At 56.1% G+C, this 15,354-nt stretch overlaps 1 protein-coding gene across 4 annotated transcripts in view; it reads right to left on the bottom strand.

Annotated features, from left to right (window-relative positions):
- Positions 1-15,354, bottom strand: part of CARD11 (caspase recruitment domain family member 11) — a 71,146-nt gene that overhangs the window by 20,385 nt on the left and 35,407 nt on the right. For all 4 annotated transcript variants that reach the window (XM_053927115.2, XM_053927118.2, XM_053927116.1 and 1 more), the window contains exons 2-8: positions 10,867-10,997; positions 7,554-7,766; positions 5,838-5,975; positions 4,544-4,869; positions 1,637-1,816; positions 671-823; positions 227-352 (exon numbers count right to left, since the gene is read on the bottom strand). In XM_053927115.2, coding sequence (XP_053783090.1) covers positions 227-352; positions 671-823; positions 1,637-1,816; positions 4,544-4,869; positions 5,838-5,975; positions 7,554-7,766; positions 10,867-10,873 — 1,143 coding nt within the window. In that variant the 5' untranslated portion in view covers positions 10,874-10,997. The remainder of the gene's footprint in view (positions 1-226; positions 353-670; positions 824-1,636; positions 1,817-4,543; positions 4,870-5,837; positions 5,976-7,553; positions 7,767-10,866; positions 10,998-15,354) is intronic.

Genomic DNA, 15,354 nt, shown 5'->3' with positions numbered 1-15,354 from the left:
GCTGAGGCCGCCAGCGTGCCCACATGCCCATAGTCACACGCCTGTGTGACAGGGCCCGAGCGAAGCTGTCCTACTCTAGAGACCGGGCATTTAAGGCCCTGCCATGTCCCCTTGGGCCCCTCAGCACTCGATGATCTCTGAACGCCTTTGGTTGGAGCCCGTCTTTGGAACAGAAATGAGAGAGCCGGTTAGGGAGTGAGTCCGGCTGCGGGCCGGGCGGACGCACCTGGTCGCGCTCCCGCTCCACCTCCTCCAGCTGCAGCATGACCGTGTTCATGCGGTGCTTGTACATCTCGCAGTCCTTCCCCAGGGTCGAGCACTTCAGCTCCAGGTCTTCCCTCTCCTCCAGGTACTGTGGGCACAGCAGGGAGACAGGGAGAGGTCACCGTGCCCGCCAAGCCCCTGGCGGGGCGGGACGTCCCGTCCCGGGGGCAGCTATCGGACCAGCAGCCACCACGGCAGTAGGCCAGCCCATGAGCTGGGACTTGCTTTAGACCTACTATGCGGGAGGGGCTGTAGTGGGGGACAGTGTGTGCCCTCCTGCGGCCGCGGTTAGGAAGGGGAGACAGGTGCTGACGCAAACCACGACAAGGGCGCTGACGTTGGATGCTGGACACAGAGGGGGTTTACCCCAGGGGTCAGGGGGGTCCCACTGCCCGCAGGCTCCCACCTTGTCGCGCAGCTCCTCCGCCTGCCGGACCTCCTCCTGCAGGTTGTAGATCTTGTTGACGAGCTCCTGCCGGTCCTCCAGGGCCTCCTTGCGGTCGTGCTCCAGGATGTCCAGGATGGCCTTGTCCGAGTCTGGCAGGCTGCGCTTCCCAGCCTGGGGCGGGCGGAGGGGAAGCGGTGGTCACCGGGCAGGGGGTCGGGGGACCGGGAAGGCAGTGGGTGAAAAAGCCAGCAGCAGCACTGAGAGACCAGAAGGTTTTGTGCCAGGAAAGCAGAGACATGCGTCTGTCTCTCGGGGTCCGTGAGCAGCTTCTTATTTAAGAATCCCACTGCCCGGACAGCAGCACAAACTGTGTGTTTGGGAACGCCCCTGGCTCGGCCCCACCCTCCTCGGAGCCCAGTGAGGGGGCTCCTCCACACGCCTCCCAGGTGACAACGAAGGTGGGGCATATCTGCCTTCTGGAGGCTTCCCCTGAAATGGCAACGGATCGGCTCCTGTTAGCCTGGGGTTCAGCCTGCACTCTGCATCAGAGGCTCCGGGACCGGGCTGCCAGGCCCAACCCTGGAGGAAGGGTACAGCTGCCTTTTTTCTTTCCCTTAATGTCTGTACTCTAGCATGTCACTCCACAGTGGCTTCCTCTGTCCCCACCGCGACTGTGATGACAAAGGCAGGGAGGCACCGGAAGTTTTACTAAAACCACGGGGAGCTGGTCCCTGGGTTTGTTGGGATCTTTAAGGACAAGCGGCCTTCCCGGTGCTGTCCCCGTCACGGCGCCCGGGCGCCGTTGTCCCTGTGAGTGATTTCCGTGGAGTGTGTCGGTTAAGGAAGCCCCGCACAAGTATTATGTCACGTGTCCGAGAAGCGGGTGGTGTGGTCGCCCGCCCTGTGCAGAGGAGGGCGCTGGGGTGGCCCAGGGTGCCCGGAAGCACTGCGGTCCTGCAGTCCCCTGCCGCCCCCTGCCCTCACCTGTATGATCGACTGCAGCTCCTGGATCTTGGTCTTCAGCATCTCGTTCTCCCGCTCCAGCTCTAGCACCTGCTCCTTCTTGGGCCGGTTCTCGATGTCGTTCTTCAGCTTCAGGGACTGGTTCCTCTCCAGCTTGCACTCCTCCTCCATCTTGTTCAGTCGGTGCTTCAGCTGGTCGATCTGGAGCACCCGAGGGTGCCGGGGAGAAGGCGGTCGGCAGGGTACACCCAGAAGAGGAACGCCCCCCCCGCCGAGTCCCCCGGAGCTGTGGGTGCAGCCTGCCCCTTCTCTCCTTCCAGGTGGTGGCAGAGAAGGGCTCAAAGAAACCTGCTCCAGTAAGACAAGCCACCACCTCCAGGTTGGTGACAGGCTCCTGATTCGTTCACTGAGAACAGTCGCAAAGGCTCTCTATGTCCCCTAGAAAACTCCCAGCTAACTTTGTGGGGTGAAGCAGGTTGTGGAGAGGGATACAAGATCCCCAGCTGGTACCCCCGAGGTGTGTCATCCCTTGCGATGCCCCTATATGATGGGTTTTAAACTCTGGTCCTCCGAACTCAAGGGTCCCTGGGCCCACCTGACTCTGCCCCCCAGAGCGGCGCTGCTTATGCAGGCTTGTCCTCCTGGGTTTCACACCAGGCTTTATTTAAGCCCACGACGTTCTTGCTAAAAGGTCACCTTGAGACCCGCTGGAGTCTAAGCTGATAGGCTCTCTGGTTTAAAGCACCTGCAGGAGGTGGGTAGGACATCAGAACCCAGGACAGGTGGAGATGTGCTGGGCCTACCCCACAAAGGGGTGAGTGTCAGGAGCTGGGGCCAGGAGGTGCCATTGACCTTTGTCCCTGAGTGCAAGACCGATCGGCCTTGGGAAGACACCCAAAACGAGGGCTGCAAGGACAGGAGGCACCAAGGGGGCGGGTGTCCTTTTTCCAGTCCAGGCTCATGGAGAGACTGCTCTCAAGATACATCACACGTCGAGGGCGGTGGCTTTAGTGAGGGAAGGGCCACAGTGGCCCCACGGCCTGGGGGGAGATGGGACAAGGCAGGCAGGGGAGCAGCCTGGGGCTGAAAAATGACCTAGGGACCATGCCGGCCAGGCGGACCTTTCCGTTCTAGACGTGCTTTCTCACTATTAGCGCATCGACGTGGAAATGCCATATGAGAGAAAGTTCTAGGACTGAAACTTCTCAGTCCCCACCACAGGTCAACGCCCCCAAATGCTGGGGAGAACAGCAGAGAAATCGCTCCTCCTTAGTGATCGTGGAAAAAAAGGCCTTGGAAGATCAACCCCACACCCAGGGCTGGGTCCAGGCCCCAGTCGCCCCCAAGTGGGTGCGGCGGGTGCTTGCTGGGTCAGCCACTGCTCTGGGGGCCTCATCTCTGCACTGTGAGGACGTGGGTGCTCTTTTCATTCCTGCCATTGACAAGTGAGGAAACTGAGGCCGAGTCAACGTGGGAAAGCCTGAAGCCCGAGGCCACATCTGAACTCGTATCTACAGGATTTAAAAACTCCTGCTCTTAACAAAAACACTCTACAGCCCGCCTAGGCCACCCACTCAGTTCACTTGAATTCTGGCGGAGTGTTCCCTGGTCTGTCTGCTTTAACTGGATTGCACGTGGTCCGACCAGAAATCAGGATATTTATCCCTGTGTCCCCACAGCACTTAGCACAGTGCCTTACACAGGGCAGGCGCTTAATAAATTGTTCTGAGCGTCTATTTTCCACCCAGCAGCCAGAGTGATCCTTCTAGAGATAAATCAGTTGTCACTGCCCAGCTCTCAATCCCTCAGGGGCTTCCCATCACACCTGGAATAAATCGCAAAGTTCTCACCGTGTCCCCAGGACCTGGGCTCCCCCACCTCCTCTTGTGCCACTTGCTCATCTGGCTCCGGAAGAACACGAGCCTGCCCCCTGCCTGGGGCCTTTGCATCTGCTCTGAGCTCTGCGCCTGAGACTGGCAGGGCCCTCCTCTCCCTTTCCTCAGGTCTCCGCTCAGACGTCCCCTTGTCATTGGCCTTCCCGGCCATCTGCCTGGAGACAGCGTGCCCCGCTCCCTGTCCTCACACCCTTTGTTTTCCTCTTGGTGACAGCACTCAGTCCCTCCAGGCCTCTCTCTCCTTGTCTTCTGGTTGGACCATGAGCTGCCGATGGCAGCGCCGACCCGTAAGAGGTATCCCTGGGAGACAGGCTGGGACCGGGGTGCTCAATACAACAGGGAATGAATGAGTTAAGCAAATATCCTTCCCTGTCTCCACGGGGCAATGATCTCATTAATGACATCGATTATTTGGCCGGCGGATTGTTCGAGGGTAAGTGACTGGCTCCCCCACTGCATGACGCCGAGCTTTGCGCATATAGATGGGAAGGGCGTCCTGCCCAAGGCCCTCACGCTTCCATGGAGCAGGTGCTGTGCGCAGCTCTTGGCTGACTTTCCTGGGAGCCCGCCCTCATTGGGCCTCTGGCTCCTCCACCTTCCCTCTCACTGCCTGGTCCACCGGCGGGGTGCCCCGTCTGCACATGCGCGTAGCAGCAGCGCGAGGGGCGGGGGGGAGGGCCCCGAGCACGAGGGAAGCCCCAGTGGGTGCATGTGTGTATGTCTGCACTCGCATGTGGCGGATCTGGGCTCCTGAGCAGAAGGGAAGCTGCACTGGGTTCATCTGCGCCCGTCTGCACACGTGCCTGGGGCCTTGGGTGGAAGGCCCCCCCTTCAGCTGCCGTTCAGTGTGCGCATGCGCATACACGCGCAAGGTGCGGCTGGGCTCTAGACTTGCGCTAAGCCCCAGGGGGCGGGTGTGTGCATCCGCTTGCTGGATCTAGGCCTTCCAGAGCTCTGCCAGCCAGGTGCGAGGCTCCGGCAACACCTGGCTGCACTCGCCCGCCTGTTGGCCCTGTGCCCTGGCGGCTCTCACCTCCAGTTGCAGGTCTCGGCTCCGAATGACCGCCATGTTCTTCTCCTCACTGAGCTGGGCGTAGCGCATGGCCAGGTTGTAGTTGTCGTCCTTCACCTTGACCAGCTCGTCGTTGTAGCTGTCGCGCTCCTCCTTCATCTTGTAGTACCGGTCCTGGAAGGTCAGCAGCTCCACCTGTGTCAGCGTCAGCTGCTTCTTCTCGTCCTCTAGCTGCCGCGACTTGGCCAGGAGCTCGCAGCGCTGTAGGTCCTTGGCTTTCATCTGCTGCTGCAGCTTGATGACCTCGTTCATGAGGAAGTGCGTGAGGCCCTCGTGGCCCTCCTCCACTGCGGGGAAGGGGGGGTCAGGTGTGCACTCCTTCACCCAGCAGCTTCCTCCTGAGCCCTTCCCACCCACGAGGCACCCGGACTCAGGGTGACCGAAGCATCCTCGGTCCCAGCAGAGCTTATGGCCTGGTAAGGGAGACAGCCGTGATGAAAGCAAACGATCTCACACAAAAACACCTGCAGATGAGTGGATGCCACGGAGTTACAGGTATAGGGGGCAGTGAGAGTGTGTAAGAGGGGTGCCAGATGCAGCCTGGTGGGCAGATGCTCGGAGGGGCTCCTGAGAGTTGAGCTGAAAGGTTGTGTCAGAGGGAACACTTCCAGAGAGGTGGGACATTGCCACAGGGCCGTGGGAGGAGGGAGGGACTTGGCCCATTTCGGGAACTAAAGGCAGACGAAAGTGTGGGGAGCCCGGGGAGAGGCCCAGGGGCTGGTCCATGGGAGTCCTGTGGGCTGCGTTAAAGACCGGGGTCTTCAGACGAAGTCGTGGGAAAGCACTGAGAGGTTTCACCCCCAGGGGGTTTGTGGGAGGCGAGGAGAAAGCACCGGAGCAGAGCAGGAGCTAGTGTGCAGGGCTGATGGGCTGCAGGGGGCGGGGCTGGTGGTGGAGACGGAGAGAAGATGGATGCGAGGATACTGAGGAAGGAAAGTCAAGACAAGATGACCAAGGGCTCTGGCTCAGGGATGCTGGCAAGCGAGTAGGCGAGAACAAGAGCCAGAGGGCCACAAGAGCATCTGTTACCCCACCAGTGCTCACGGGGGTGTTCCAGGAGCACCCCCCTTCTCTTGCCTCTTGCCTCACTTTGCCCTGTTCATCACTGGGCAGAGCTAAGTGGCTGAATGCCTACATGTGGCACGGGGCACTGTCCTAATGGCCCAGATTCTTGTCTTAGAACTGTCCCACCGGTGGACACAGACACCCCGCCTCCTACCAGAGCCCGGATGCCCCGGACTGCACAGCCACTCACCCACAATGGTGGAGAACCTCCGGGTGGGCTCCTTCCCGGTCACCAGCTTGTACAGTTCTGGGTAATAGAACTCCAGGCTCTCCAGGAAGACCACGTAGCCCCTTTGGCCCTTGGTGTGCAGGATGTCCAGCAGTCGGCCTAGGGAAGAGGCCACGTCCCTCAGTGAGAAGACCCGTGTGTCGCTGGACCCACATCTCCGTGTCTAGTCTCATCCTGGACTCATATCCCTCAACAAACTCTATGAAGACAGTGTCACCCCATGCTGTCACGCCTGAGTTGTAGCGCGGAGCCCAGACAGTGCAAATCAAAACGCCAGGCCTCAGCAGAGGGTCAGCGGGTGTTGGTTTCCTCGCTCTCGGAAATCGGTAGAACCGGGATAAATGAAATTACGCCTCAGGAAACCCACAGTTTCAAAGAGCTTCCCAATTGACCAGGGTTTTAAAATGAACCGTACTTGACGTCAGCTCTCCCGTGATTGAAGGAGGCTCCAAGCGCAAGAGCCATTACGGGTGAAATGTGGTTCTCTGGGATTCAGAGCGGAAAGACAAATATTTGCGTGGCGAGCTTGGAGAAGTCACAGGAAGCAGCCTAGCTCCCTGTTCTTCTTTGGGATTATCAGATGGTCTGGAAACATCTTTAACCTAAATGTAATTTGCCCAGCAGTTTTCTTTTCTACCCGACTGGTTCCACTTAATGTTTACATTTCTTGACTCTTCCTTAAACATTTTATTTTCAGACACTTCTTCCCTGGAGGCCCTAACACTCTGCCTTTTCCCTGGGATAGACGTAATAAGATGAGTTTCATCTTGTGTCAGCGGATGGCTTGGCAGCGCGGCTCGGAGTGCGGTGTCGAGAGGCGTGTGCCCGTCTAGCCGAGCTCGGTGGGAGAGCGTGCTGTGATTAGGGACGTCTGTCGTGTGCACAAAGAGGGGTCACAGCGGACAGGCTGCTTATTGCCGGCCACGTGGTGGGAAAGGGATTCTCAAACCTTTTACATGGAGCCACAGAAAGCTATTTTATGCTGCGACCTGGTGCCCACACACAGAGACAAATGCACAAGTGTGTGTACGCACACACGTACAGAAAACCAGGACAAGCTTCACACACCGGACGTGTTGCCTTTCACGAATGTAACAGTGTCACGGGTCCCCAGGGCCGTCTGACCCCTTCGCAGAGTAACATTTTTAAACAGATAAAATGCATTGGGTGACAAGGGAATGAATCAATTATAATCGAATACAGTGACCAAATATTAAATTTACGATTCAGTAATAAAAGTGCTTCTTTGTTTATGCGTTAAATAACACAATCTCTCGGCAAATCTAATAACTACTCTAACTTCGGGGAGAGATGGGTGTGAATGGTGCTCGGGGAGCTCTGAGACAGCGGCAAGTGATGTGAAGATGTCTCTGACTTTCATTGTTGACAAAGTCACAGGAAGGGCTAGTCGCTTCATGTGTCACCTACCTGCACTCACAACTGAAGGGGATGCTGCGTCTCAGGTGGGGTTAGTGAAATGAACGTCATTTCCCCCTACCCAAGTGCGGGGACCCTCTCACTCTCAGTTCTGTACATAGCTTGGGTGGGGACAGGGCCGGACCGAGGTCCGCGGACCCCGGCTGAATACTGCGCGATGCCAAGACACTTCACCCGGGTACCGCTACCTGGAGGGGTTTGCTGCCGCTGCCCTCGCCCCCAGCGTGGCCCCGAGGTTACCTGCCCGGTTGATCTTGGACGGCAGCGTGGGGGCGTTGAGCACTTCGTCCTCGTCCTGCTCGTCGATGACCTTGCACTGGCGCAGGTAGGGGGTGAGCTTGGCGGGGTTGATGTAGCGGCTCAGCATGTGCCGGTTGCACTCCACGTTCTCCCACAGCGCGTCCTCCTCGTCCTTCAGCGTCTCCATGTAGTCGTCCATCTCGGGCCCTCCTCCTGCGCACAGAAGCCCGCGGGGTCACCAGCGGCCTCCCTGGGGTGGCCTTGTGGAGGCTGCAGGGCCGGCCTCGAGAGCACATCGGGTTAAAAAAGTGCAGTAGAGAAAGTACCGTATTTTGCTGTGTATAACGCGTACTTTTTTTGCCCAAATTTTTGAGGGAAAAATAAGGATGTGCATTGTACATGGGTAGTGCTAATTCCATATCTGTATAAATGTTTTTAATTCTTTTATTTATGCTTGTGTGTTAAAAATGTCACTCTAGAAAGCAACAGTGATACCCATAAACAAAATAATACCCTGGATCACGATAATTGGTTTTGTTCCTAAATACGAATAAATAAAAAAATGAATTAAAAAATTAAAATGAAAGATTTTTTTCCCCCTGAAAGTTTGGACCAAAAATGTAGGTGAGCATTATCCACGGGAGCGCACCGTACACAGCAAAATGCGGTATGATGGCGTCCACCCCCTGAGGAAGGGAGGGCGCACGGCAGGCCGGCCGGGGTGGGCAGAGCAGGCTGAGCGTCGTCCGCATGGAGAAGGACGTGCGGGTTAGGACTTACAGCAGCTCTGCTGGCCCCGTGCTTCACGCACCACAGCTGTAAAGCTGCGCTGGCCCAGTCCCGCACATACTCTTTTGTATACTTGTTAACCACAGACAATGGGTGGACAAGCCACAGCATCTAAAAAACTACGGGAGAGGAAGTGGGGCAGTTGGAGCTCATCCCTCCAATCCACGTTTTCACACCTTGCAAAGAATTCACCTTCCCAAATACATCTCCTGCCGTTACTATTTATTTTTGACAATCTCACGTCCATGATGCCATGTGGTAGGCTTCCTCATTTCCTTCTTCAGCTCGCTTTTTTCTCTCTGCTTTTTTCTGAGATGCATTTAGGTTGATATGTATGGATTTAATTTGTTCGTTTGAAAACAGCTCTCGCAAGATATAATTTACGTGCCAGACAGTCCCCTTTCTAAAGTGCACGGCGCAGGGTCCGTGGTGCGTTCACGAGCTGCCCAGCGATCAGCCCAATTAGCTGCAGAACCTTCGCATCACCCCCCAGGAAACCCCGTGCCCTCTCGTGGTCTCCCCCTTTCCCTGCAGGACTCAGGCTTTCAGCATACAGACGTCAGTTTAATAAAAACACGCTCGGTCTCCGCCCTGGTTCCCAGCGCAGAGCTCCCAGCGCCGACGGAAGCTCCGTGGGGTAAGAGCGTGTCTTCTGTGTGGTACTGAGACGACTCTTCGCTAAGGGGCCCCTACAGAGCTTCTGGATGGGGGCTGGTGGCCCGGAACTCCAAGCGTGTGATTGGAAGTGACTTTCAGTCCCACACTCGACCTCTGGGGAGGCGACAGAGGCTAGAAATTGAGTTCAGTCATTGATGGAGAGTGATTTAATCAGCTCATGTCATGAGACCTCAGTAAGAACCCCTACACAGTGGGGTTCCGGGAGATTCCAAGTTGGTGAATACACACATGTGCTTGGAGGGGGCACCTCCACTCCCTGGGGACAGGGGCTCCCACACTCGGGACCCTTCAGACCTTGTCCCACGTAACGGCCCACGTGGCTTTTCCTTTGTGTCCTTTAAACTAAGGTGCAACGAGAAGTGTGGTGTTCTGCTGAGTTGTGGGAATTGTTCTAGCAAATTAGGGAACCTGCTGAGGGGCTGGGAGAACGCCTGATCCACAGCCCCCCCCCGCCCCCCCCCCCGGGGAGAGCGTGGGTGGCCCCAGGGACATGGCAACAGCCGGGGGCCCAGGCTTGAGAAGATTCAGATGGAAGCCAGGCCTCGGGAAGTGGGTCTGCCGACCCCGGCTCCTGCCTCCTCCTCACTCCCTCTCAGCAAGCCGCAGCCCCGACATCTCTTTCGAACCAGATAAACCCTCCGGCCCCTGCTGGCTGACCTGCCCAAGGGGGGCCGGCCCACACACCGGGCTGCACCTCCGCCTGGGGGTTCATGTGGTCTGAGGGTGTGCTGTGGAGAGCCAAGCTGGAGGCTGGCGCCTGGACAGCAGGGGGGTTAGAGCTGGGCCATGGCTGGGTCCATCACTCAGCTGGGTGATGCTGTGTGAGAGACCCGGGGCTGTGGGAAGTGGCAGGGTCATCTCTCCGGGTCTCTACCTCCAGTTCCTGTCCCCGTTAACCTTGTCCATGGGTGGGCGCTGGTCCTAGCACGTGGTGCCTGGTTCTTGCTGTTGACCTTCAGTTACCTCCCGGTTAACCTGAGCTGTTTGGCTGGATCCTGTGCTACATGTGGCCAATTGGCCGTGAGGATTTGCTGTTTCGGGCAACAACTGATTTCAAGGGGTTAAAAGTGAGGCTTTCGTCCCATTCAGTCCAGCAGACTTTGCATAGACAACAACCTGGCTTCACAAACAGGCTCCAGCCTCCTCGAGCCCTTTTGCAACCACACCGCTGGCCACCTGGGCTGCTCGGGGGTCTGCAGTTCGCGCCACGAGGATGCGCCTGCCTCCAGCACTCACCCGGTAGTGAGCAGACCGCTCACTTCCACTCATGAGGAAAACGTGCCCACCTTTGCCGTTTCCAAAGTGGCAACATCCGTGTTGGACGGTCCTTCCTTCCCCGGGGCTTAGCCAGAGCTGGTGGCAATCGGGCTCCACCCTTGGCACGGTCTGGCGTGTGCTTGGGTCAAACCCTAGACCACACTGGTCTTTTATAAACAAGTTCAAGCAAAAGCAAGTTCAAGGTTCTGGGCCGGGCCTTGCAGGCAGAGCCATCTGTTCACAGGACAAGGAGACGAGCCGCCCAGGGACACCCTCTGTGGGAGCTGCTGGTATCACTCGTCACTTGTTCATTAGAAACATCCACTGTGTGGCTCCCTATTGCTGTTACCAGAAAGTTCCAAATCCTCACCTCGACCCCAAGGCCCCGTGTGGCTTGCCTCCTGCCAGCCCCCACGGTCTCACCCTGACTGTGCCCCAGCGTGCTGACCTTCTCTGACTGTCCACCGAGCGCCCACTAGCCTCAGATCCTGCTCCCCGTGCCCTTCTGCTGGGGTCTCCCCTCGCCACCACGACTTAGGCAACCCCACTTGGCCCGTGTTCAGCGTGCAGGAAGGGTGTAGTGATGTACCTGGCATGTAGTCGGCACTCCAGACGGCAGCTCTCTCCTGTTACTGAGGTCTGGGCATCACACCTCCTGGCTGGGGTCCGTCCCTCCCTGAGCTGGTCTCCTCCTGGACCGGGGGTGGCGGTGGCCGGGGTCTGGAGAAGGAAAGGTAATCTGACTGGTGCAGAGGTGGGGGTCGGAGAGCCAGGCAGCCCTGCAAGGGTCACAGTGACCCCGAGGAGCGCGTCTCTCCGCGTGATGCGTGTGGTGGACTGTGCCCAGCAGCTGCGGGGGGAAGGGCCTTGGTTCCAGGTCCGAGACCTCTGGCACAGAGAGAAGGGCAGAGGTCCCCTTGGGGGTCCTTCACGGCAGGAGGATCTCTCCCTGCAGCACCAGGAGGAGCACGCGCCAAGGGGAGATGTCCTAATCAGCACCTAATGCACAAGGTCAAAGGCAGTAACCACGTCCCTGAGGCTGGAAGAGCTCCCTTCACTGAGAACTGTGCCTTCAGCCCCTGGTTTGCTGCGGGTTTGGGCAGGAACGCGCCGTGGCGCACTTGGCAATTTCCCCGAGGTGGCGTGCCTCACGGCGTTCAGTGAGGCTGTCGATGTCCTCTTGGCAGCTCCAGGACCTCGGTGGGGTTGTGGGCTCCCAGGGGAGGGACAGGTGAGGCTCAAACCTGGGAAGGTGAGGCCAGGCCTGACACCTGTCCTGACAGCTGCCGGGTCCCTGTGCTGGGGGCCTTAGGCAGGTGCCCCACAATGGGGACCCTGGGATGCAACTGTTTAATCAAGAACTTGATTTGGGCTTTGAGGATTAATTGCAGGTGACACTAGCCCCCCCAGAGCTGACAGCAGCTGTTCTTGTCGGGTGTCAGCTTGGATCAGAGTGAGCTGTCACAGGCTCTCGCCCCGGGAAGTGGCAGTGACACGCTTCTCTGGAGGGCACCGTCTCCTTGGCGTCCCCATGGCCTCCCTGTGCTGGGCTGGGATGGAGCAGCCGCCTGCTGTGGGTGCTGCGGGGAGGGCTGGGGACTGGTCTCCAGGCCAAGTGCCCAGATGATACCAGCAGGGCCGTCCCCAATACTTTCCTGCATTTGCATTTTTTAAAAAGAGGGAACATGTGTTTCTTTCACAATCAGAAGAAAAGGCTTTTGAAAATGTGACTGTGATGGGTTTTAACTGCAACAGAGGGAAAACGGGTTTGTAAAGGTTAGCACCACCCGGACATACCAACATAGGCTGGGAAATCTGGGGCACAGGACGGCCAGGCACGAGGCCGCAGAATTCCTGCCCTCAGAATATTGATTACACCCCCAAGAACTTGAGGTCAGGAAAAATGTACAGGCTACGTCTCCCGAGAAGCTCGCTTACAGGTATTTAACGGTCAGCCGGCTAGAAGAGTGTCCCTGGTGCTCACAGGTCCTCGTGTGTGTTCCAAGCACCTTGCTAAGCATAACTAACGAAGCTCAAGGGCTGTCAGAGATACGCAGCATTCTTCTGATGGCTTTTGTCACCCCTACCGCCAGGGACACCAAGCCTGGCAGACGGCCAAGTCCCGGCATTAGCAAGGAAGAAGGCGGGACTGAGACTCAAGCTTCTCTGACTTCCTCTTAATCACTCCCATACAGATCCTCGAAAAGCCTGCCGTTTGCTTGTCTCTCACCAGAACGTGTATGCACAGAACTCCCTGAAACATCACTTTAATGCACCAGCTTAAGACAGAAGTAAAACCAAGTTCTAACACGGCAGATATTGGCTCGGGGTTAAAAAGAACTATAGCTTCTCAAACCAGGAATCGATCGCTCAGTGAGTGATTCGTGTGGGGCCCGGGCGCCGTCGGGGAAGCCCATTCATCCTGCGGGAGGCACAGGAGCTGACACGCAGAACTGGCCCACGCTGCCTCGGCCGCCCCCCCCCCGCCCCCCGGAGAACAAACATCCTCACGGGAGGTTTGAGGACAGTGTCCAGGAGAAAGGGAGAGACCCAGTGAGTGCGAGGAACCGCAGAGAGCAGAGTGCACGGGGTGAGACAAGACTTGGGAAATCACAGTTCGATAATTAAAATCCATTAAGAGGTAAGATATTGCATCCATAAAATAACACTGTAAAAAGGGAACAAAGAAGGAACTCTTGGCCATTAAAACGAGGTAGCAGAAATGTATCATCAACAGAAGGTCTGGAAGATGAAGTTGAAGAAATCGCCCAAAAAGTTAATAAAAAGTTAAGAGAAGGAAGATCAGGAGGGATGAGGTTGAGTTATAAAGTCTAATATCCAAGAAACAGAAATCCTAGAGATCACAGAGATTCTCTGTGAATCCTAGAGAATCCTAGAGATTCCCTTTCTTGTGTATCTTTTGAGGATATAATGTAAATGAAGGGATAAAATTATCAGAGAAATAATATTAGAGGATTCTCCAAATGTAAGGGTACGAATCTTCAGTTATAATGAGTCTTTGGGCACTCAGTACAGTCCGCGGAAAAGCACCTTCTCGAACATCGTTACGGGATTTCAGGCCACCAGTGGGTAAGAGACCCCAGAACTTCAGAGAGAAAGCATCAGGTCACCTGCAAGGGACTGGAAGTGAGTTTGGCCTCTGGCCTTTTCAACAGCAACACCAGAATCTTGGAGGCAGTAAGGTAATAAATACCTTCACGTTTTTGATGAAAAATGCCTTTAAACCCAAATGTGTAAAGCCACCGGAACTATTATGTGTGAAAATACAATATTATTTTCAGAAAGGCAAGCACTCTAAACATTTATTTCCTGGTAGCCCTTCTTAGGAAGCTACTTGAGGATGTTCTCCAGCAAAATGAGGGAATCAAACAATAAAGAGGAAGGTGTGGAGCCCAGGAAACAGAGGCTCTAAGGGGATGAAGCGTCAAGGAAAGTTCCAGGATGAGAGGGAGGCAGCAAAAAGTGGCTGCAAGCTTCTGGCAGGACCATCGAGGGCCCGCTAGAGGGAGGCTGCCGGGTGAAAACATGGAATGATTATCTCACATGTTTGAGAGCATAGGAAATAATTGTTAAGCAAAGGACGGGTCTGAGAGTCAGAGGGAAAAAAATTAAGGACAGGTACATAAAAAAAAAATCTTAGGAAATGAAAAAAGAGAGGCAATATTAACTCCAGGAAAGAATAAAAAGATAAGAAAGGAAATATAACTACAGCACACAACTTGCCTCAATATAAACAATATTTACCCAGTCACAGAAATGTAACACAGCCCCGGCCGGCGTGGCTCAGTTGGTTGGAGTGTCATCTCGTAAACTAGAAGGTCATGGGTTCGATTCCCGGTCAGGGCGCATGCCTAGGTTGCAGGTTCGGTCCCCAGTTGGGGCACGTGTGGGAGGCAGCCCATCAGTGTTTCTCTCCCTCTCCCCCCCCTCTCCTCCCCCATAAATCAATGAGCGTGTCCCTGAGTGAGGATAAAAAAACCGTAACACAAAAATGGACCTAAAGGCACTGGGAGAATGGAGGAGCGGAGAGCACGCAGGGGGGTGTCCGAGACAGCTAAGTGCTTGTCTACCTGGCGGCGTGCCGACAGATAGTGTCTTAGAACAGGTGTATCACTACGTGTCCACGCAAAGCAGGAGTAAGGCGGCAAGTCACAGAGGAAAGCAGTGAGGAGAAGAGGTAGAGGAGGTCACCTCCGGGGATCAGGACGGGGGGCGCTGACGGGCAGGTCGGGAACCGATGGCTTCATTACAAGCCTACTCTACTGTTTAACTTTGCATGACTTGTGTATTATCTTGGTAAAAAAAATTAATAAAAAATAACATGCCGGTACCTGGAAATAGAAACAATGCATGAAAGTCTGAAGGGCCAGTCCCCTCCCTTCTTTGCACACGCACCGCGCTCTGCCTTCTGTGACAGCTCACCCTCCATAAGCCAGAAGCGCTCGCTGTACTTGGGGCAGGGCAGCGGTGGCCCCTCCCAGCAGCACGGTAAGGCAGGTTTCATCGTTCCCATTTTGTGACGAGGCGGTTGGATCAGAGAGTCGGGGGGGATCCCACAGCCACTGGGTGGCCGAGCAGAGATGCCCACTCAGCCCTCACTGACCCCATGTCATCTGACCCTAAGGCGACCAGCCATTGTCACAGATAACATGTATAAAGCACAGCATCTAATCCAACTGACTAGATTCCGTGCTTCCCGGGTTCCACAGCTTCCTCTTTACTGCCTTCTCCCCTTGTTGTGCTGGGGCATACCCTCTAACAGCTCTCTAGGGGATGGTGCATGGCAGGTGCGGTAGGCAGACACCCCATGGATCCTCTCATGTGACAGAACCACCCCATCTTACAGAAGAGAAAACAGGTTCCGAGCGGCCCAGCTACCCGCCCCACGTCCGTCTCATCTCGGCCTCCCTACAGAGCCTAGCACGGGGCCTTCCTCATAGCAGCTGTTCGGTTTGTGTTTGTTGGGTGAATAAATAAAAGGTAAACCCTGCATAAAACAAACAAGGAGGCTGCTCTTACTTCGAATCCAGGGACTGCCAAGCCCTTCGCAAACAAA

This window comes from Desmodus rotundus, chromosome 6 (assembly GCF_022682495.2).
Source record: "Desmodus rotundus isolate HL8 chromosome 6, HLdesRot8A.1, whole genome shotgun sequence".
In the NCBI taxonomy this organism is placed as follows: Eukaryota; Metazoa; Chordata; class Mammalia; order Chiroptera; family Phyllostomidae; genus Desmodus; species Desmodus rotundus.
This window is presented reverse-complemented; position numbering and strand designations above follow the sequence as displayed.